Genomic DNA, 22,904 nt, shown 5'->3' with positions numbered 1-22,904 from the left:
AGCTCAGAGAGGCCCAAGCTAGATTTAATTAAGATAATTTGGCTACTGGTATTGTTATAACTGCAGTGCACCATTAAACTTGGTATGGACTAGACTGTCCTGCCAGGAAGCAAGAGAAATCAGTTTGCAAGGAGCTCAGTGATGTGGATTTTTCAAAGCTAGCTCTGCAGCCTGGGAGCAGGGGAAAGTAGAGTTGCATGTAGCTTTAGCTAAAGCTGTGCATGATTGCTTGATAGATCTGAATAGGGCAAAAGGTTACCTCAAATTTATCAAAGTACACTGAAATGCATATTACGTGAATAACTTCTTAGCAACCTAATTCTTGTTGTCTTTCTCATTCCTAGCTGAATTTACCGATTTGTGTCCTGAAGGGAAAGGTTTCATCCCCTCTGGAGAATCATCTTATGGACTTCTCTCTCAGAATTACAAAGGTCAGCACTGACTTGTATTAGGTTTAATTATTTCAGAAGTTCTAGTAGATGTTTGGCTAGAAATGTGAGCTAACAATGTAAACATATTCATTAAAATTTCACTAGGTGACAAGACAGCATTGTGACACGAAACTTCACTGAAAATCATTGAATTTGTTTGGTAGAATGTCAATTATACCATATCTATAACATTTTGTTTTAATTTGGATCAAGTGCTATATACTGTAAGGGTGCTGAAATCACAAACCTCACATATATGTCTACGTATGAAATATCTTAAATTTGTAGATTTGTTTTGGAAGCTGGAGAGAGAGAAAATGTTAAGCATTAGATCTACAAGTGAGAAGGAAAATAAAAACTGAAGAGAAATTCAGCAATGATATTATCATTATAGAACTTAATGAAATAATTCATAGAATCATAGAATGATAAGGTTGGAAGGGACCTTTCATCTAGTCTAGTTCATCATCTAGTTCATCATCTAGTCCAACCCTCAGCGTAGCCCACAGGGGGATTGAGCCCGCGACCTTGGCTTTAGCAGCACCATGCTCTAACCAACTGAGCTAAACCTGCCCCCATAAATTACTGAACAAAGGACTGTAGAGGAAGGCAAGTGAATGACAGAAAGTTTCTGGGTGTGAGAGGGAGAGAGTTGGCATCACTAAGAAGAAAGAGTGAAATCAGTGAAATTCCTTTACAAGAAATTAAATTAGTTTTCTGCAGCATATGGCATAAATACACTGTATTTGTATCAGCTAAAATGAAGTCAGCACATTATCTTTGGTTGACATAGTAGCTCCAGTATTTTAAAATACACAAATTTTATGTATTTATTCCTATTGGAGCTACTATTTTAAGAATCAGGTATTTAATAATGTAGAAATTACTGTGTGTTCATATCACATAGAATTTACTATTTTTAAGTAGTTTAATAGTACTATGTTTTCACCTGGTTGATAGATAAGGATTCATCAAGTAAATTCCAGCTAAGTCATTGACTTGTCAAACCTAATTCTAAGAAGATTAGAAAATGGGATTAAAAGATTCTTGTTTTTTCCTAATGATTATTACATATGCTTTCTTGGACTGTCCTTCCTCATTAGCTAGGACACTGCTAGATCAGTTTTCCTAACCAGTGAGTAAATCACGGTTGAGCTCGGTTCTCTGCCCTGCTGACATCTTTTTGTGTTATCCTCAGCAAGTCTTTCTCTATACCTCGCCTTGATTCTTATACAATGAGGATTACACTGCCTCCTTACCACTGAAAGTCTGTGCCCAACAGCTGTAGAGGGAGTCAAGACCAAAGTGTTGTAGGGTGACTCTAGACCTGAGAATGATGGTAGCAGGGACCATCTCAGTGTTGGTTAGACTGACAATTTGCCTCTAGACAAGTCTGAACAGTGACACAGAGCTGTACTTAAAGGCCCTAATCTTTCTGTGTGGATTGTACAGAACTGTGAATTCTATGCAATAGAGAGAATTTTTATTCAGGGATTGTTTAAGTGTGTTGTTTATCTTTGCACATCTAAGACTTCTGCATATTCTTTCAGGGATACACTATGTGTAGAATATGTCCAATTGCATCTTAGACAACATCTTCTTTGTATCTATTGTGCTACCTCAGAGTTGGTAACATTTCTAATTGCTATAAATACTGAAGTGTGGAAACAGTTCATATTTGGAAGTATCTTCTACCAATTCTTCCTATAGTAAGACTTTGTTTTGAGTAAGTTTATTGTTATCTTTAGAAATGGCACAAAAGATAGATGCATAAATTTTAGTAATGTGGTGTTTCTTTGTTACGTTAACTCATTATGTGTTTCTGTTGGTTTTGTCCACAAACTTCTGCTTGCAGGAGGTGCCCCTTCACCCCCCCCCCCTTTTTTTTTCCTGAATTTTCTGTCAGAAGAGAATGTACTCAGCTAGCTTTCCTTAACTTTAATACTCTCAAGCTTTCCCACTTTTTCCTCAGGACACATATCTTTGTTCCATAGGAAGAAGAGGTACAAACATGCAGCTACATGATATTTCTTATTAAGCTTTGCAGTCTTCTTGCTGCTAAACAATCAAATTTAAAATATTTAATGTTTAAAGTCACTCAGCGGCTGGAAGAATGATTGTAAAAATAAACAGCTTTTATAGCTTTTTCATCTCTTCTGGAAAAGGAAGCATATGAATAATACATCTTTAAAACTGCTGGACAGATAGAAGTGGCATTTTGGGCCTGAAATATGTACTACTTGAGTGTAAATGAGGAGTAAATCTTTAAAAGTCAAATGGATTAAGACAATTGTAATTGAAAGGAGAATTACCTACTTTACATTGCACTTTTGTATTGCTATTTTTAATACCAGTCTAGCTTTAGCAGACTGTTATATACGTCTAGAAAGCAAAAAATAGGTAGAAAAAAGGAGAGGAATTCCAACAATAACAAATACATACATACAAGGCTGGGAAAAAATGTGTACAGCTATGCAAAGGTATGTATAACCTGGCATATATTTCATGTGAAACCTCCACTTTCATTTGAAAATGAAAAGATTCTCTTTGTCAGCTGTCACTAGGTGCTGTAGTGGTTGCTGCCTTATATTTAGCAACAGACAATTACTCCTTAGTGATGGGAAGTCTCCATTGAAGTTTTCCATGCAGAAGGATTCCTGCATGGAGGATTTTGAGGACTTTCCACCATGCACAGCAGATTCTGCAAACAGCACAAGGAGAGAAGAGAGCAATCATAAAAGCCATAAGTGTAACTGCTTAGTTTTGTGATTAGATGGTAGGGTCTATTCCATCTTGCTTGCCTACGTGTCCTAGTAAGAATTACATTAATGCAGCCTTTAATGTTTTCTCTTCAGATGCTGATGAATGCCAACTCTTTGGACAAGAAATCTGTAAAAATGGCTTCTGTTTGAATACACAGCCAGGTTACGAATGCTACTGCAAACAAGGCACATACTATGACCCTGTTAAGCTACAGTGCTTTGGTAGGTTTATTTTAAGTGGTCTTGTCACTATAATGGTATGCAGATGGGCAAAACAAGCCCTCATATGGCAGAATTGCCCTCAGAACTGTGGTATTCCCAGGAAGAGGAGGAGCACTGGGCCACCACCTACTCCTGTAGCAACTTTTTAAGAGGCACTAGATCATTTCCCTTCCTTCTGCTTGGCTAGCCAGCAATTCTAGCTGACACGGTGATGGCTTGTAGGGCACGGTTTGGCTTAGTTGCTTCCCTTTTCAGCAAATTCCTCCCAAAAGTTTGCATCTCCAGAGCAACCCCTTCTGTTCCCTTAAATGCAGTCTAGAGCTGCTGCCAGCCTTTAAGCAGGCTGCACAAAGCAGCTGGAGGTGGCTCCCTCCTAAGGCGCACACTGCTGCTTTACTCTGCCAGGTGCAATTTAGTCGTCTTCCTTTGTACGTGGAGGCAGCAGTGAAAGTCTGGATGTTGTAGCCCATCTTGTATTTGGCATTTGATAAGTGTGCTGTTTTCAGTGTAATAAATCAAAATAACAATGATTTTTATTTTTTTTTCAAGGACAGTTATTTTCCACAAGCAATTAATACGCAGTGTGGAATCACATTTCAGGTCATTGATAAGCATGCTCCTTTTAGTCTTCAGAACCTTGCACTCCTTTGGTTCTAGTATGTAAATGAAAATTATTCACAACGTGACCCTGGCTTTTGCTGTATAAGCAGAAAACTGTAGAATTTGCAGAATAACATAATGAAAGGAAGTAATTTTTTAAACCACAAGAGGAGAGCCTTTCACCTTGGGTTTCTAAGGTTGTTCTTTACAAAGGTATTTTCTTTGCTGATTTAATGTAATTTATTTTAAGTGAAATGGCCTGCTCTGTCCTTCAGGCTAAATTTCTGCTTTTCCTCTCCAAGCCAAAGTAAGGAATAGAACTACTGTGGCTAGAGAAGCTGTTCCCTTCTCCTGGCAAGCTCATGAAGAGCTTTAGGGAGAGTGCTTACTTCTAATGCCTGCTTGTGCTGTTCTAAAGGAGCAGCAACTTGGGAGCGCACTGCAGCTGTGCTGGGCATAGGGCACACCTGGCACTCCTACGCTTAGTCTGCGAACACTAGCAAACATTCACAATGCCCCTAGCACATGAGGATTAGAGGTCAGCATCCTGCTGATCTGTCTGTCCTTCTCCATGGGCAGGATTTTGCTGCCAGCAATTGGTATTTGTGGTAATTAACAGAAGACATGCAGGGAAATTTGCTCCTAATACAGGAATATAAAAACACAGATTAACACAGTGTGACTGCTTTGTGCTGGCTCTCCTTGATATGTTTCCCTCCATTTTAAAGATACAGATGAATGTCAGGACCCAAACAGCTGTATTGATGGCCAGTGCATTAACACAGAAGGATCGTACAACTGTTTCTGTACACACCCAATGGTTCTGGACGCAACAGAAAAGCGATGCATCAGACCAGCAGATTCAAGTGGTATGATCCATTATATGTATTACCAGGCTGAGTATACTTCTATGAGGTACTGCTGACAAAGCTACAGACCCCAGCAAGCTTAGATGGGGTTTTTCTTGGATGGCTCTGCTCTTTGTTTACTGAGAGTATTTGGGAGGACAATGCTTGGGCCACCAGTCATCTGTTGATCCACATGGCATTGCGATGCAGGACTCCACAGGGTTCTGCCATGCCAGTGTAGACAGGAGACTGCTCTAAGTACTCAGTGAGATGAGGCTTGGCTTGGGAGTCCTCAGCACCCTAATTCACCAGTTCTGCATCTCTTTCAACCTTGTATGTAAAAAGGCGCTGCCTGTTCAGTGTATTGCTAAGGTTGGAGTTTGATTGCAGGCTAACTCTGGAGACTTAGTCCAGAGTCAGTGAGTGCTTCTACCAAAGGGAGGAAGAACGGGAACAACAAGACATAGGAGAAAATAGCAAAAGATGAATCTGCACTTTTAGCTGATTAATACTGAGGGTACACTGAGTTCACATGTTCAGGCTGTGGGCTGCAGCATCACTGTTCAAGTGATAGTCTTACATCTCTTTTAATTTCAGTAGATGTTAATTTCAGAAAAAAATGTTAAATATTCTGAGATTCTTAGAAACATCTCGTAAATCCAGAGCACTATGCAGAAATGTAGCACTGCAATTGCACTGGACAAAGTTTTAAAAGAAATGGTATAGTTTGTTTGATTAATACTGGCATTCAATAGCCAAGACCTCTTGTACTGGTAACTCACTATGAATTTTTCTAAGATGCTTCTGTGAAAGAAAATGGGAATACAGTCTGAATGCTTGCTTTACTCCATATTATGGAAGTGGTACTTCTGAGAAGCAACATGGTCATCCTCTTGCCTGAAACTCTGAAAGAACCATAGTAGTTTCATTGTTCAAACTTCAGTTAAAACAGGAGCAGGACTGTCCTTTGGTTTCACCTAGGATGTGAAGAGAATACAAGAGACCAAAAGGGTATTCTGTCATGCATCACTGAGGCTGACACAGCAGTCATCTAACCAAGTGCTCAATCCTTTTATCTCTGCTGCCACAGTTCTCCCTAAAGCAGAAGAGGAGGTGACAGGCTGGCAGGATCACTCTGCTGCCAGCAGAATTCAGAGTTGGTTGCAGAGAACCTCTTCTGCTCCTGTGTGTATTCTGGCAAGTTCTTAGTAGAAGATGTATCTAAACTATGAAACTTTGCACTTTCAGAACACACTGTTTTACTCGAGCTAGGTTTCAATCCTATACTCACCCGTGCACCATTTCATTACGCTGCTGCATCCTGTAAAAATGCAGTTAACAGACTTAGACAGAAAACAGAATCTTGGTTTGTGACAATGCTTATTTTTCATTCTATGTTGGAACTGATTCAAAACCTTTCAGATGTTTTTACAAAACAGTTGTGTTCAGGTGTTTACCTTCCAAGTAAAAGATGAAGTTTTCAGTTCTTCTCTCTCTGATCATCAGTGATCAGAAATTTCTAGAACTGGGAAATGTTCCTAATGAGAACTTTATCAGAACTAGTACTCCCCTGAAATATTCCAGCTTTGACAAAAAGGCGTGTTTTTGTTAATGTTCATAAGAATGTGACAGTGGTTCACAGCAGTATTCCATCTCTAACAGTAACTATAAGTGGATGATTAGGGATGAGGACAGCAGATAAACAATACTTCCCCTCGCCCTCCCAGCCTCAAGCTATTTTCAGCTCAGGGGATTTCCTGAGCCTGATGCAGTATGTCTGTTCAATTAATGGATATGTCTTCCACGTATTTGTCCAGTCTCCCATTGAGTCCATGTAAAATTTTTGTTCAGCTCTGTCCTAGCAGTAAATGTTCTTTCTGATGTCATTGCCAGCAGCAAAAGAAACCCAAAAGAACAACTTTTAAACATCTGTTCCATGGGCAGAGTCCCCCAAATATCCACTTCTGTCCTAACTCTATTTTTTGTGGGAGTTCCGTTAACTTCAGAGAAAGCAGAGCTGAATCAATGGTAAGCATTCAGCAGTGGCTAGCAATGTAAAAAAATTTTAATTCTTGGGTGCCCAATCTAAGGTGCTTTTAAATAGGCCTAATAGTGCCATTGACAAATCAGAATCTTTCAAGATTTTTGAAAAGCTGAGGCCCCAAGATATGAACCACCTCAGGCATTAAAAAATGACCAGGATTTCTAGGCTTAAATTTGTATTTACCAATTCTGGCTAGATTCAGTTTCTTGAGAAGTAAAGTTAGACTATGTTCTTACTTGAGTTTAAATATTCTGCATTACACCATTATTTTTTTAAATAATATTGCTGCGATGATGATGTAATACTGTCTTCTCTATTAGAACAAACTGAAGAAACTGAGGTCTACCAGGACCTTTGCTGGCAGCATCTGAGTGATGATTTTGTTTGTAGTCGACCTCTGGTTGGAAAACAGACTACATATACTGAGTGCTGTTGCTTATATGGCGAAGCCTGGGGCATGCAGTGTGCACTGTGTCCTATGAAAGAGTCAGGTAAGGAAATGTGCATTTGAGTTCTTGAACTTTGAAATACTTCATCAGTTTAATCCTTTGAAGTCAAACTTGGGCTAATAATGTAAGAAAGAACAAAAGAAACTAACCCTTCAAGAACTGATGGAAATTTGCATTAATTAAGGGCAAATCATTACAGTCCAGATTTTGAAAAAGCAGCTGCTTTTATTTTTTGGCACCTACTGGACCTGTCAACTTCAGGTGGAACTATTAGTGACTGGCAACTGAAAACCAGAATTTAGGATTTTCATGGAAGTAGGAAGGCATTTTAAGGGTAGCAGAGTTCATTAGCATCGCCGAGAAACTAAAAACCATCTCTGGAAATGTAGACATAGTTCATGTGCATTTGTGTGCACACATGCACATAATACTCAATAGGATAGATTTTTGTTGCCAATTTTATATGTACAAATGTATTTTCAGTGTAGTGCTCTGCCAGGATGGCTGTGAACAGGCATGTTTGCTTGATAATGATGTGCTATAGAATCGTTAGACCTATCAGAGAATGAGTGGTCACTCTATGGTTCTGTGCTCAGATATGATGAAATATATACATGAGCCATTTTAGATAGACAAGGCAGATGAGGCAAACGGAGTATCAGTACAGACTGAGGAAATGCATGTTTCCAAGGAATATAACTTAATATTAAAGAATATTTTGGAGCATAAGCTAACAGACATATTTTTAAAAGAATGTATTTTGTTTTAGTCTTTAGAAATAGACATTGTTCCAAGATGATATTTAAGTAGAAATTTTTTCATAGCAACTACAAAAGCTAAATGGAGAGAAATGTTGCCACTGACACTCTGGGACTTGGAGAGTGGAGAAGAAACCAGTGGAAGAGGGTTTATATCATGCTGTGCCTGAGATGATATGTCATTATCTTTAACAGCCCTGGTATATGCAGTCTGGTGCCATAATAACTCATTTGTAAATAGTGCAACTTCTTCCCCCACATAGTTACATTACTTCAAGGGCATGTTTGGGTATGGTTTTATTACTGTTAAAATGCTTTTTAGCAGTATGGCTTTCTACATAGGAATAACGTGCTGTATCTATAAAGCATTTTATTCTGATAACTGGATCCTTTCTTGGGCTCGTGTTACTGTTACCTATATTGTTATAGTTAAAGCAGTACATGTTTTGCCTGTAGCAAGAATCTTGGAGTTAAAACTACCTAGTGATGCTCAGCAAAGTATTAATGTAGCTCTGTGTGTGTCTGCTTGGGTTTTATGGTTTTTTAATTTGCTTGCAAGGTCTTTGAATGTGCTCATACACATCTTCGCTTGTTTGAGTTTGCTTTGGAAGGGCAGCAACTGAAAAAGCCCTAATTTTGATGATATTGGCCGGAATAACTGTTAGTTGATGCTTCCCCCAGAAACAGAATGAGGAAGAAAAAACAGAGCATGACAACAGCTTGATTTATAAGATGTGGAAGAGCAAGTCTTATAGGAGGACAGTTTCAGGTATAGAATTACTTCACCAGCTATAATAATAATTGAAATGGAATGAAATGTAATAGTAAAAAATACAAGGCAATAACTAATAGCAAGAATTGCTGCTATGAAGCACAGCTCCCTGGATGGAATGATAGAGCAGAATAAAGGAGTGTATTAGTTCATTAAACAGTGATGGTGAGCCACCCATGTCATGCAAGCATGCATAAAGTGAAATAAAGCAAGATGTATCCAGTAGGGAAAGTCGGGCGGGTACTAGAGTTGGTTCTGAAGATCTCTAGCTAGTTACATTTAATGCAAGATAAATCTGAAAAGTAACAGGGAGGAACTACCAGGCCAGTCAAGGAATGGAAAACCTGCCTTGCAAGGTAAGATGAAAAATGCTAAATCTTGATGCAGAACAAAAGCTGCAAATGGTAGAACTGCCCACTATAACAACACTGTGGATGACTCAGAGGAGGGAGAACAAGCATTTAAATTAAACAATGGTGCTGATGTAAGAACAAATGTGAACAAGTTCAGTTTGAACAACTTTAGGCTTGAAATTAGATGGTTTCTGATCATTAGAGCTACAGGATTCTGGAGGAGCAATCCCATAGCAACAGCTGGGCACAAATCCCAACTAGCTCTATGAAGGAACTTAAGCAGTTCAAGAAACAAATGACATTAAAGTTCCTGATGGATAACATGATGCTAAATGCACTGGATGATTCTCTATCACAGCTGAAGGGCATTATGCTGGATCATAAAATCTTTCCGCCTCCAGATTTAAACTCAGTTTTATGGTTTAATATTCACTGAAGGAACAGGTAGATCTGCTTTAAATGAAACTATGAGGCATACTTTGATTGCAGGTAGTTTAAAGCGTGATTATGAAGTGGAACGTAGAGAGTTTAAAAGAATAAAGCATCCTTAGTATGTCAGAATAAGCTTACACAAGCTTACATTTCTTCATGTAAGTTGTGCATGCCTGTGTCTAATTGCACACGTGCACATGCACACACAAAATCACAGGAACACTTCTGCTGCTTTCAGGGACATTTACCAAGAAAAATTTAAAGCTGATTGAACCGAATAAATGATTCATTTGACATGTCTTCAGTTTGTAGCACTTAAAGTGATATCATTGGCTCAGGAGAGTGCTTTCACACCTCTGGGCCAGCAGGTCACAGGTTCAAGTCCTGGCTGGGGAACCTGGAATTTCTCCATTTTCAAATACTTGTGTATTGTGTTGGCCAGATTTACTACTGAAGGTGTCTGCTTATTTCCCAAGTTAGGGGCATACTGAAGATTTGTAACACATGTTAAAGAGGACCTGGGGATGGGAAAAGCGTTATCACTGGAAGACTTTCTTGATGAAATAGGTTGGATTATAGAAAGGACCATTCACTGATCTTTCACCTTATTTATACTCCTCTCATATTTGAAGATCTAGATGTTGCCTCTAGAGGAAATGTATGGCTGCAATTATGAGTGATTTGTTTTCAAATCCTTTCTAAAACAAATTCATGTTTTTTTAAAATAACTTCTAGCTTTTGTGTCCCACTTTTTCTTGAAATATTACTTCCATTTTTCATTACAAGATGTAAATCTCCAATTTGAATAGCATCCAGCATAAGATCAGTGGAAAGATAGGGAGCTTATGTATGTGTTGATCTGTTTAAAAAAAATGAATCCATTCATCGGTGTCAAAATAAATTTTATGTAGTTGCTGGCACTTCTGAAAGCTATTAATGGTAATTCTCCTACTTTTCTGTGCTTGATCAAACAAATTTCACTGAAAATGACACTAAACAATCAGAGTATGAGACAAAAATAACTAGCACTTATTAAAGTATTGCAACTAACAGTAACATCTTAATATCATTAAGGCTGGTAAGTCTTTTAGTGACATTAAAGAATAAATTCAAAATACTAGTTCAAAATCCTGATCAAAACACTTAGTGCAGACATCAACTGTGGTGATTATGTGATGTATTGAGTACATCTTACCTGTAAAAACACCATTTTGCAGGGCAGGCCTTCTTGTCATTAAAAGAAGGAATCATATACAAGTTGATTTCAATTGCACTGGTTCTGCTGTTATGATCTTACACTAGCACTATATTTCAGTTAAAGGCTTTCATGGATTGTATCCAATACCAAGATGTTAACTACAGAAATGCAATCTTTCTGGGATTTTTGTGGTGTTAGGCTATATTAGCCCAAAGAACTTCCAGTACTATGTTATCTTTAAAAAAATTCTGTGTTATTTGATCGAGGAAAATGGATAGTTTTATATTAGTTAGCAAAAGCAAAAACATAGTTTATCCACTGCACTCACCCTAAAAATAAGCCTGTCAGCCAACCTGCCTTCAGAAGTTTCGCTTTCATGGTCAATTAATCGTTACTATCAGGAGACCCAAATGTCTGCATATGGAATCAATACTCTAATAACTGGCAGCAAGACAGACTCGATGGGTTCAGCAGCTGAGTCAAAGCATCCATGCCAGAAAACAGAGCAATTGGCCACCAGTAAAAAAAATCTGGAATCTAAAGTCAGGCCTCTAAGGCCATATATACCTCATGTTAACCTGAACATGTAAAACTTTAAGAAAAAGCTGTTCAGCCTCCAGAAGCTCCAGGGGTATTGTTGCACAGAACAGTAAATCTGAAGGGATGAGATATGAGTAGGAGATAGAAAATGGTGTGCTGTGGTCAGTGTTTAATTTAGGAAGACCTTATTTCTGCATTTGTGAAATGTTTTTTAGAAACCTGCCTTGGAGTTTACTACTGCAATACAGTACTATCTTTGCTTCAGTGCCATCTTTGCTTCTTTCAGACCTGAGGATCCAAAGAAGGTGGAATTATGTACCCTTGAACTAATGATATCCCTGGGGTGGGGGGGGGGGGAGGGGACAGGGGGTGCCTTCTTCCCCTCTTCCTGTAGGTGGCTACCAGAAGTTCTGATGTGAAAAGGGGGGTAAAAGTAGGACTGGGCTCTACGGTTTTAGTGGGCATTTTAATAACTATTTACTGAGGATGGGAGTACATTACTACATATAAAACTATGAACTTGCTGATGGACTACTGAGATAATGGCATGAGCATATTCTTAGGTAACAGTAAAGGACACTAGTGTGTCCTTATTTGTGTAACCTTATGCACATTTTTTACTCTTTTACTTCAAGTTTTAGGTTACAGTAGCTTGTGGGTGCCTGTTCTGGGAGGAACTATTTTATGTTTAGATGATTTGCAGGAAGGACAATAGTAGAACTCCCATCAACAGGTATTACAGGAGACATTTTGTGTAACCAGGAGTCACATAAAGAACTAGCGAAGACTCCTGCTGCACTTCTCTTTATCTCCACCTTGGCATTTGCAAAGCCCAGACTTAAGAGAATGCCTATGGGATGTGCATACCTTGAGCTATCATGTGGGGTTTTACATATGGCCAATTTCACATGGTTTTCAAACAGATACCCATATCTGTGCTGGTCCTACCAGTTCCTCCTTCCTGCAGGAAAGAGAAATAAGCACCCTGAGGGTTGGATTCCTTTAACTTACTCTAAACATGTACTTTAGCATGATATTAATGGTGTCCTAGAAGTGGTTATGTCTTTGCATGGACTAAAAAGGGACACAGGATGACTAACTCAGGTGAAAAGCCTTGGAAGCACCTGCTGATGTGTGTAAAGGATGAGTTTCCACCTGTACTCTTTGAGATGGTAAAGATCAGCAGAGGGGCACTGGATTTTATTTTTGCAGACCATTGTTCGTCTTTCCATTTAGGATGGCATTGTGCCAGCTTCCCTTCTGGTAAGGGCTCTGTACTAAAAGATTAATCTTTTGGGCAAAGAAAATAACAGCGATTGTACAGTGATTGTGTCTCAACAGCCATAATCATGAAGTTGTCTCACGCTCAGTTGTGCAGGTATTTTGGCTGCTTTCATTTCTGTTGATTGACATTTTCAATGCTTTTTCTGAAGTCTACCAGAGATGCATAGAATTACTTTGGAAGGGCTTTGCTCTTTGCTTTCTTGAAAACATAGATACGTTATTGAGAGCAGGTTCTCATCATGCATATGCAGCTAAGCATAAATTCATGCAGGCTACATGTTAACATCAGCGCTCCTCAGAGGATACTGGCTGCTATTTAGTTTCTCACTGGTAATCCCATTGCTTGTTTCACTCTTTTGATATAAAACTCCAAAAATGTGCTTTTTACCCTGGTTATCCAGAGTTACATATCTTCTACCATCAGCTATGTTCCAGGTAAGTCTCTCCTAGTATAAAAAGGGGGAAAATATGCTGAGAAAGCATCTTTCCCAGGATACATTTCTCTCTTCTTCCTCAGTTTGTTGGTCTGTATTACAAAACATTTATATTATTAAGATATTTGCTTAGTTAAGGGCAAGTCCATAATAATTATTGTACTGTTATATAGCAGTTGGGCATGCAGAGGCAATAAAAAGGGGGCATTTATTGCTCATGACAATGAATAAAAAAGGGAATTAATATATATGACTGTTCAGTTTGAAAATGGAATAAAACAACACAGAGTTTAGGAAGTATTTTGAGAAGAAGAAAAGCAAAAGTTCTGTCTTCCTTACAATATAGATGATTTTCAAAAGCCTAGATAAAGGGAAATTGGATTCCTTCATTCCCTGTTGTGCTTTTAAGGAAAAAGCTTTGGAAGAGCATCCTGGAAAGCTAAAATTTTAAAACTTCACATCCCAAGTGTATATGTGAGTCAGCAAGGAGTTGGAAAGCCATTTATGAAGCTGTGGCAGGCCCAACCTTACTTTTACTAGAACTTTAATAATCTACCACAAGTAGTAGGAGAAAAGATTGGTTTAGGAAATTTGAGGAGCCTCAGCTGAGACCAGAGACACCTACCAAAAGGTTTTGTAATAACCAGGTTAGTAATTCCTTTGATTTTAACAAGAGTTTTACATCCACCGTGTTCTTTTCCCCAGCCACTTCATTTAGAATTTCTCCATGTAAAGACATGAATATCCCTCCTAATTCATGAAAAAAATCCTTTGTTAAGACTGGTGCCCTTCCCTCATTCTTGAGTGGTATGATAAATGTAAGTGCTGTCCTCAAACATCAGCACCTGTTTATGGAGGCAGTCAATTAAATAATCTAAATTGTCAATTAGCACAATCTAAATGCAGAGAAGAATTATTTTCAGCCTTGGTTCATAGATGATGCAATCTCCTGAGAGAGCATAAACTTAAGCGATTCAGACAGATGTCCTGAACCTCTAATAGGGAAGGGACATATATTTCATGTAATAATTTTTTTCTTGGCTTTGCGCTTGTCTTCAGTGATTTCTTCCATGGTGAAAGTGCTGCATTTTCCAATTAAATGAAGGAAGTGCCGTGGTGTTGATAGTCTTGACTCCTTTTTTTGTGTGTGTGATGGTGACAGTTCTGAATAGCTGGAACAGAAATAAAGCTCGCTTTATGGGCAAGAGGGAGGACTGGCTGTGGTGCTGTTGTTTCATGGTTATGTGAGGAAAAGCTTTTTTATATATAATATTTTGTCTTAAATGCATGAAATATGGAACAAGGTTTTTTTAATTGAGAAGTCGGTTAGGATTTTAGGTGTCCAGGTGAAAATAAAGCCCACACAGGCTTATGCAGTTACAATAACTGTATATGCAAATTAGACGCACATTTGCACAGCTGTACTTGTGCTAACAAGCACCTAATAGCCAGACAATCCATCCAATTTTTGTCATCCTTGTCAGCCTAGCTTTCTCCACCATTTATGGCTAACATTTGTACCAGTTCACATGTGTATCTACCTATATTACCCTAAAAATACTTGCTTTATAGGCACAATCTCTGTATCTGACTTAGAAAATGTGTCCTTCACGTTCTTGGAAGCATACATCAACTTCTTTTCATAATAGCTATCTTAAGTTATATCACAAGCTGTCTTGGGGCTTCTTTTGCAAGTTATCAAAAAAACTCTGAAACACAGAGTAATGCACACTAAATCATATTAAAAAGTGCAGATGTTTTTTATTGCAACAGAGTTATATAATCCCTGATCACAGCCAGAAGGTGAGCTAGCAGAGAAGATGAATCCATGTAAGGAAATATTTTAAATACTTTAACTTTTAGTTACAGAAAATCAGAAAATGCCTTTTTTTTAACTTTGTAACTTTGTATGAAAAATTATCTTGAAAGACAGCAATGAGTTTTGTGACAGTGAAAATGTTTTTATCATTCAGGAATAGTTACAGTTATTCCATTTCTCTCTCTGCCTCCCTTACTGCCATCCTGATCCTAGGTCTCCTACTGTAATCTCCCTAGGACAGAATCATGCTGTCCTCCCATGTGTGTACTAGCTGCAACTTTCTGTGTACCAGTCATGCTATTAACCACAAGTCTTACGGTGCTCTGTTCATGCAGCTCCTTTCCTGGGAAAACTGTGACCAGTGTAGAACACAGTGACCCAAAGCATACTATTTTTAATGTGAATTGTAGGAACATTGCGTAGCAAGGGGAAAAGTTTAAAACAACAGAAATTGTACATACACATCTGTCTTGCCAGAACTCATTCTATCATCCAGAGGTGGATCCTGGTTCGTTTCTTTTCCTCGGGCATCTGAGTCTGTTTTACCTTATCCCAAAACCTCATTCTTTCTATATTTACAAAATGTGTCCCTTCTAGTGCCCTTCAGCCTTTGGTGTCTCCACTCTCTCCATTCTTTTAATCCATGGAAAAAACAAGCAAGCTCAACAAGGCAGCAGAAAGAACTTACCACTGGTACTGGCCCTGAATTTCCACTTGTGACTTCTTATGTGGGGTGCTGCTAGTCTCACTAGGTTTCTCTCCTGAGCACCTAGCAGCTGAATCAACACACTACAAAAGAGATGAAGTTTACACTATGTGGATAACTAAACAGAGCATACAATACTCAGAGTAATTATAGGTGATTCCAAAATCATCACCATATGTATCAAAACAAGTATATAAATTATATAGATGTGTAAACTCTGAAGTGACTTAAGGATATTAAAATGCATTGTCAGCTTTTGTAATAAAGTAATATGTATCAATAGTGTATAAATTTAACAATTTTAACAATGGCTCAGCATCTATTAACAAATGATTAATTAAGCATATAGACTCCAAGTGCTTAACAGACTATTTATTTACAGGTATGTGTGTAGCTATTGTAACCTGCTACAGTTATAACTCTTAACAAACACCAAGTTTACAATGTGTTTTAAAACAGCTCTTCATCATTTTGTAGGCACTGATTTACTTACAATTAGAGCTAAAAATTCAGATGTTCAAAACTTGACTGGCAAAGGACCAGCGTGGCAGGAAACAAGTTCCTACTGACAAGATTTCTGTATCCTTCTATAGTTAATGAACAACTTTGCATTAGCAAACGTGCAATATCAAATAGTCTCACAAGTCTTCAAGTTATACAACTCTCATGTATGTATCTCTGCCTCTCTGGATTTTCAATGTTCTCACTGCTTTCTTCAAAAAAACCCAACATTTCTGTTATTGATTTCATTAACGGAAAAATTAGCACCGAATAACCTGAAAAAACAGTGTCAAGCTTCTGTTCAATCCTTTCCATTAGTTCATATTCATGCAGAAGGTAGTAGTGGTCTCTCAGACCTTGTCTTGTCCTCTTTCCGTTCACTGATTGTTTTTTGTGTGATGATTTCTTCTACATAAACCAGATGAATTAGTATTTTGCAGTAGATAGATAGCAGGTCCTTTGCCAAGAACATTTGTGTGTGTCCATTAGAAAGTGTTTTTACACTTCTGTACATCTTTTCTCTGTTCTTTTACCATCTGTACAGTCTCTACCTATCAAAACTCTTGGACGACACAAAACAATGAAAGCGGCGATCTGAGATGATAAGGTAGCTGTCCCCATACTTGGATGTTACTTGGAGTTTGATGTGGGGAAGGAAGAGTAGGGTGTTTCTCATCCTGTGACAGCTCTTAAAACTACACTTACTTACTAGCTGAGAGGGAGGCTATGCATTAAGGGACATACATAACTAACATTTGTTATGTTAGTAAAAAACTAGTGTTTTTTTATTTTCTCATGCTGGCTTTGTTTAATGTGCCACTGGATGTCTCTGTTGGACAGAATACTTTTCCATGTGGCAAGGAGGGGCTTGTGTGAATATACATATTACCATCTATAAATGAACTCTGGAGAAGGTAAATCAGAGGAAATCACCTTGCACTTGAAGCAGAAGGTGGTGAATTTTGCATTAAGTTCTTTGGGAGTTCATGCTGCAGGCTCAGGCTGGTGCCTGTCACAGGACTGCCTTATGCATAGACAAGCTTTGCCCTTACTGTACAGTGTTCTGTTTTGCTTTGTCAGCCACAGAATTCAAACATTTTTTTTTGAACACGTTGTTTTCAGGATGCAGTGAAACAAGTCCAGGTGAGGAGACAGATATTACCTGTGAAAATAAAATGACAATGCTGGCAGCAAGTGAGGCTGTGCTCTGGACTGTCTAGAGCATGTCTGGATTTATCCAACTATTTACTGTCTGGGCAGTTCTACACAGCATGAGGTTTTTGGCTCTGTAACCATCTGTAATTCTTGGATTTGGTATCTGCTTAGGGTTTTTTTTTCCCCTCCCCTCCCCTCTCTCTTTTGGTGGTTTTCTTTCCTGTCCTTATTCTGCCTGGTTCTCAGAACACCAGGCAACCTTCACAGAAACAGATGCTAAATAGTCTGCAGCAATAGTAAAGGAGCACCTGGATTGCTGTATTTTAACAGTGTTTCTATTTCCAAAGAAATTGTCTTGTACATTTTTTAGTATATGGTAATGAAAACAAAGGTAGCACAGTAAATCAAATTGAAAATCCAACTCTGAACACCAGCATTTCAAACATGGGCCCCAACACCTAAGAACGGTGCTAAAACTTAAGTGACCCAGCTATTGGAGAGGGACAGAAAATCAGAATGTAACTATTTCTGCCATGCATTTTCCCCTAGCCTGTTAGATTTGCAGCCAAGGAGTCTCTGAACAGCACTAGTGCATAAGCCTGTAGTTTGATGATACAGTTTGCATCAAGGGCAGATGAGAGTGCTATTTTGGAAGCATTTTTTTCTTGTGATCTCTGCAGGCTGCATGGCCACTGTGTAGCGTGCCTAAAATATAGCCCCACCTGCTTTGCTTTCCTACCTTTGGGGTGGCTTTTGCTCGCAGCCGGGATGGTCAGGGCAGCCTTGTTATCACAGAACGAAGAGTGTAACCATAGCTGGCCCCTGGGCAGGAGTGTGTTGTCAGAGGGATACAAGGCATCCCTCTGCAAGCCAGAAAAACCTGACCCATAACTTTTTGTACAGTTACTGACTCAAATCTATCCCTGGTGTTATCCCTGTTATGACTTAATAGTCTGTAGTTGGCTCGTTACATTTTAATGACATTCTTCTTGAAGAGAGAATGCTTTGTGGAAATTGAAGATTTATGCTATTTCTAGGAAGATAAGTTTATTTCCAGCTAATATGAGCCACAATTCACTGGGACTAATGCAATGTGGCCTGTGTTACAAGTGTGATTAGTTTTATATCCTATTTTCTTTCCCCCCTCAGAGGATTATGCCCAGCTGTGCAACATTCCTGTTCCAGGATCTCGACGGCCATATGGACAAGATGCTTTGGTCGACTTTGAGGAGCACTACACTCCAGAAACTAATCCATACTTTGTTGAAGACCGTAAGCAAATTTCACTGTTATGTAAAATACTTGAAAGGGGGGTTGAAACTTGGATTATTTCCCTGTAGCTGGCTTCATTCTTCTGTTTGCTTCTGAGTAATGATGTGGCCTATTTATGTGTTAGTTATTCCTATGACACTAGCTTTCGGTCAGGTGCTCAGGTTCCAGAGCCAGCATTGTCTAAGAGTCCAGTTGGGCTCAGAGTACAATATTAATTTTTAATATAGTGGAATAATTTGTGCCAAGTGTACTAAATTTATATTTACCAATTGATTTACAGCTAAAGGTCAAAAGGATTGCCAGTTTCCCTTCTCACAGATTAATTTTGCTTTAGAGCATGGGACAGATTTCTTTGGAGTGCATTTCGTTTAAATGAAAACAAGAGGAATAAAATATCCCTTCATGCCAGCTTTCCATGATTTTCTAGGAAAATTTATATGGGAGAAATGGAAAGCATGTAAGTTGTTCTCATTCACAGCACAGTGTGATCAGATAGTATACATGCATGTAATCTTCAGGCTAGAATGACCTACCTTGTAGGGCATGAGGGATTGTACACAATCAGCATCTCAGTTACACTCCAAGAATATCTGGGTTCTTTATGCGTTTGGCCCAGCTTGCTGTTAAGACTTGAGAGAAATACCAATCTCATCGCCTTCCTTGGAATCAGCCTATAGAGCTCCAACATATTTCTTCACAGTTTTAGGAAAAAAAGGGAGGGGGAGATATTAGAAGGAACTGATAATTTCCATTTCTTTATACATCTGGCCTATAAATTACCACTACACTTTTTCTCAAAGACCTTTTGCTATACAGTGCGTAACTTTTAAACTAAAGGTAACAGATCAAAACAGGGTAAGAGGATTACAGGACATTATTAGAGGGGTAATGTGTATTTCTTTAGCACATTGCACTTCATACAAAAATGTACTATACAGATCAAGTTAATGAGTTTACTTCTATTGAGCATCGGAATGACTTTTTAAGCTCTACACAGAATTGTGAAATGTTTTATTTCTTTACATACAAAAGATGACTAGGTAGCTGATGTGATAAATAAAACACTGAGTAGGAAGGAAGCACTTCTGCAAGTCGTAATCAATAGTGAATAAATAAGATAAAACTGTGGACAGTTCTGAATCCACAGCTGAGGCCTCTGTTTTAGAAACAGAGGCATAAGAGCTCACCTCTTCTGCTCCCATTTGATCACTGAATCACATACAGTGGCAAGCAAATGCATAAGAAACCTTAAAACACACACAGCAGTATGACTCTGCCTGCATCAGAGGCATATTTCTCTAACAGATACCTGTAAGTTCTGTCCTGTGTTTAGGGCAGCAAAGACTTCATGATCAGTCCTGCTACAGTCTGTGTGATCCCAGAGGAGAAGGACCATGCCTGCCGGCCCATGGCAGGGCCGTGCACTTCAATGCAATACTTGTCAACTGTGTGCCATCGATTTTTACAAAGCCAAACATAGATATTCAGACTACAACCTAGGCCCCAGCCAGCTACTCTGAAGTAGAACTTGCTGAGTGATGAATATTTTGGCTTTAGCAGGTTAACATTACAACATACTATATATTCTCTCAGCATAAAATAAGTGATGCCTTTCATTTGCTAATATATGTGTGCGTGTGTGTGTGCGCGCACATGTGTGCCCCACCCCCCAAAAAATATTTGTTTATATTTGGGGGGGAAGGCAACAAAGATCTGCAATTTAAAGGCCCAGCATAAGTTCTATGCATGCTCTATTAGTGAACTGAAAGTATAATGAAAATTGATCAGATTCCTTATTACACAGTAACTAGACATCATGACAATCTGCTCAATATAGAGCCATAGAATCATAGAATCAGTAAGGTTGGAAGGGACCTCTGAAGATCATCTAGTCCAACCTCCCTGCTCAAGCAGGGTCACCTAGAGCATGTTAGACAGGGTTGCATCCAGGAGGGCCTTGAGCATCTCCAGAGAAGGAGACTCCACAACCTCTCTGGGCAACCTGGTCCAGGGCTCCGGCACTCTCACAGGGAAGAAATTCCCCCTCATGTTCAGGCGGAACTTCCTGTGCTTCAATTTCTGCCCATTGCCTCTTGTCCTGTCACACGGGACAACTGAAAAGAGTTCGTCCCCGTCCCCTTGACACCCTCCCTTCAGGTACTTGTACACATTGATAAGATCCCCCCTCAGTCTTCTCTTCCCCAGGCTAAAGAGGCCCAGCTCTCGCAGCCGTTCCTCATAGGGCAGGTGCTCCAGATCTCTGATCATCTTTGTAGCCCTACACTGGACTCTCTCCAGTAGCTCCATGAAATATCCTCAACACAACTGCGCTGCAATGTGATTTGCTAAGTTCATAGGAAAAAATTTAGTGTTTGTATATAATCTATGTATTTTATATGTTCTTGAGATGTGGCATGTCAGAAAGTGCTTCTTATGTCTCATTTTCTGTTCAGTGTCTCCAAAATTTATTCAGCGTATCACTGATGGATGTGATCCCTGTGAAGTTTCTTACCATGCTAGAGAAAATCCAGGCTAGGTGCAATATATGTAGCCAAAGAGAGGGAGAGTGTATATGATGACAACATAGAAAATAAATGCAGGTTAATACAAAAAGGGTGAAGTGGGAAAGGCAAAGCAGGAGAAAACAAAAGAGGGACTCAGGAGCCAAGGGACTCAAGGACAGAATAAAAACTAAAAGAGTACAAGCAAAAGGTCAGTGAGAAATTCATTCTTCTATGTAGCTAAGCAAATCTACATACCACTAGTATTGCAACAGATACTAATAGGTAAATAGTTTGTAGTGTGTCTGTCTAACCAATTTTAGATATACCGATTTGTTTGTGGAATTGCTGTATTAATTTTATGTTATGGGGCAGTGGGAGAGATGCATTACTCATCCTATTTTATTCCACTCCATCTCCAGAAGACTTATTTATTTTCTATACTATATATTCATTATGCTGGTAAACCCAGCACTCTCGAATGCTAAGGACTTTTTTTCTCAAAAGTCTTTTTGATGATGGACTGCCATCTGCAGTTCTGACAGATCACTGCTTGAAGAATGAAAAGCTAGTTGAAAAACAGGTACAGGACTAATAGGAGCAATTCAGGCCTCTTAAGCATCTCTGAGCCTGTGAAAATGTCTGATAATTTTTAAAATGTTCTTTATAAATACATACATAATTATCTGAAAGTCCAAAATCAGACAGCAGAGCTCCATCACAAGAGGCATTGTACAAACTAATGAAAACAAAGACAGCCCTTTAGCTTTGCCTACTCAACATCTACAATTATGACAAGCAGCGATTGGTAGTTTACAGGTATTTGTACTGGCACAAATTGCTGAACCACCAGCCAAAAAGTTACTAACCAAAACCGCAATAAGAAAACCATCTCTGATTTCTTCTTATTTTCCTTAAGGCAGCTGAAATTGATTTTTTTTTTAATATGTATTTCTTGCAGATAAATTAGAATGCAACTCTAACCCCCTCCAACCTTTCTTTTCAAGGCGACTGATTTAGGAACTTTTTCCCAAACTGTATTACCACTTTCGCTTTACTTATATAAAGTTTGGTACCCTTTTAATATTCAATTAAAATATGCTATTTAGAAAACACTGATTTATCATTTAAAAACTGTACTATCAGTATAATTTCATTTATAAAATATAATCACTGATTTTGAACAGAAACCTGGAGTTCAGCAAGTTTAGTCTGCATCTTGAAGCATATCACAGCACTTTTACAGTGCGTTTAAAACTCCAGATGGTGCAGATCTACTAAAGCTGACCTAGTTTCTACAAAGTCAAGCCATGTTCCAGTAAACCTCTAAGAGAATTTCAGAGACTGTCTATACATTTGGGTATACAGACTCAACAGCTCTGTAACTTAATTGTTTGTAATTCTTTCTCCACCCAGGTTTTCTGAATAGCTTTGAAGAGTTACAAGCAGAGGAATGTGGAATTCTGAATGGATGTGAAAATGGCCGATGCGTAAGAGTCCAAGAAGGCTATACCTGTGACTGTTTTGATGGTTATCACCTGGACATGGCAAAAATGACTTGTGTTGGTGAGGATACAGTGATTACTTCATATTGTTCTGATAGTTTGTCAGGTTATTCAGTCACTTGACTTAAGAGGGGCTAAAACAAAAGCATGATCACCTGAATTCTGTTGAAGATGCCAAATTTCTGCTTGATTTACCGCAAAGGCTAGTACACATAATCGTTACAGAAACAACTATGTTGATGTCCCTCAGTTCATCTTAGTCATTACAGTTGTTTTCAATTAAGGGCTTAGAAATTAAGATACACACTCTTGAAGCTT

At 38.7% G+C, this 22,904-nt stretch overlaps 1 protein-coding gene across 4 annotated transcripts in view; it reads left to right on the top strand.

Annotated features, from left to right (window-relative positions):
• The window catches only part of LTBP1 (latent transforming growth factor beta binding protein 1), a 136,674-nt gene that overhangs the window by 111,755 nt on the left and 2,015 nt on the right, over positions 1-22,904 (top strand). For all 4 annotated transcript variants that reach the window (XM_062572045.1, XM_062572044.1, XM_062572047.1 and 1 more), the window contains exons 23-28: positions 345-431; positions 3,287-3,415; positions 4,744-4,884; positions 7,228-7,398; positions 18,458-18,580; positions 22,498-22,647. In XM_062572045.1, the coding sequence (XP_062428029.1) occupies positions 345-431; positions 3,287-3,415; positions 4,744-4,884; positions 7,228-7,398; positions 18,458-18,580; positions 22,498-22,647 (801 nt within the window). The remainder of the gene's footprint in view (positions 1-344; positions 432-3,286; positions 3,416-4,743; positions 4,885-7,227; positions 7,399-18,457; positions 18,581-22,497; positions 22,648-22,904) is intronic.

Source organism: Rhea pennata, chromosome 3 (genome assembly GCF_028389875.1).
Source record: "Rhea pennata isolate bPtePen1 chromosome 3, bPtePen1.pri, whole genome shotgun sequence".
Taxonomy (NCBI): Eukaryota; Metazoa; Chordata; class Aves; order Rheiformes; family Rheidae; genus Rhea; species Rhea pennata.
Note: the sequence above shows the minus strand (reverse complement) of the source record. Positions and strands in the feature narration are given on the sequence as shown.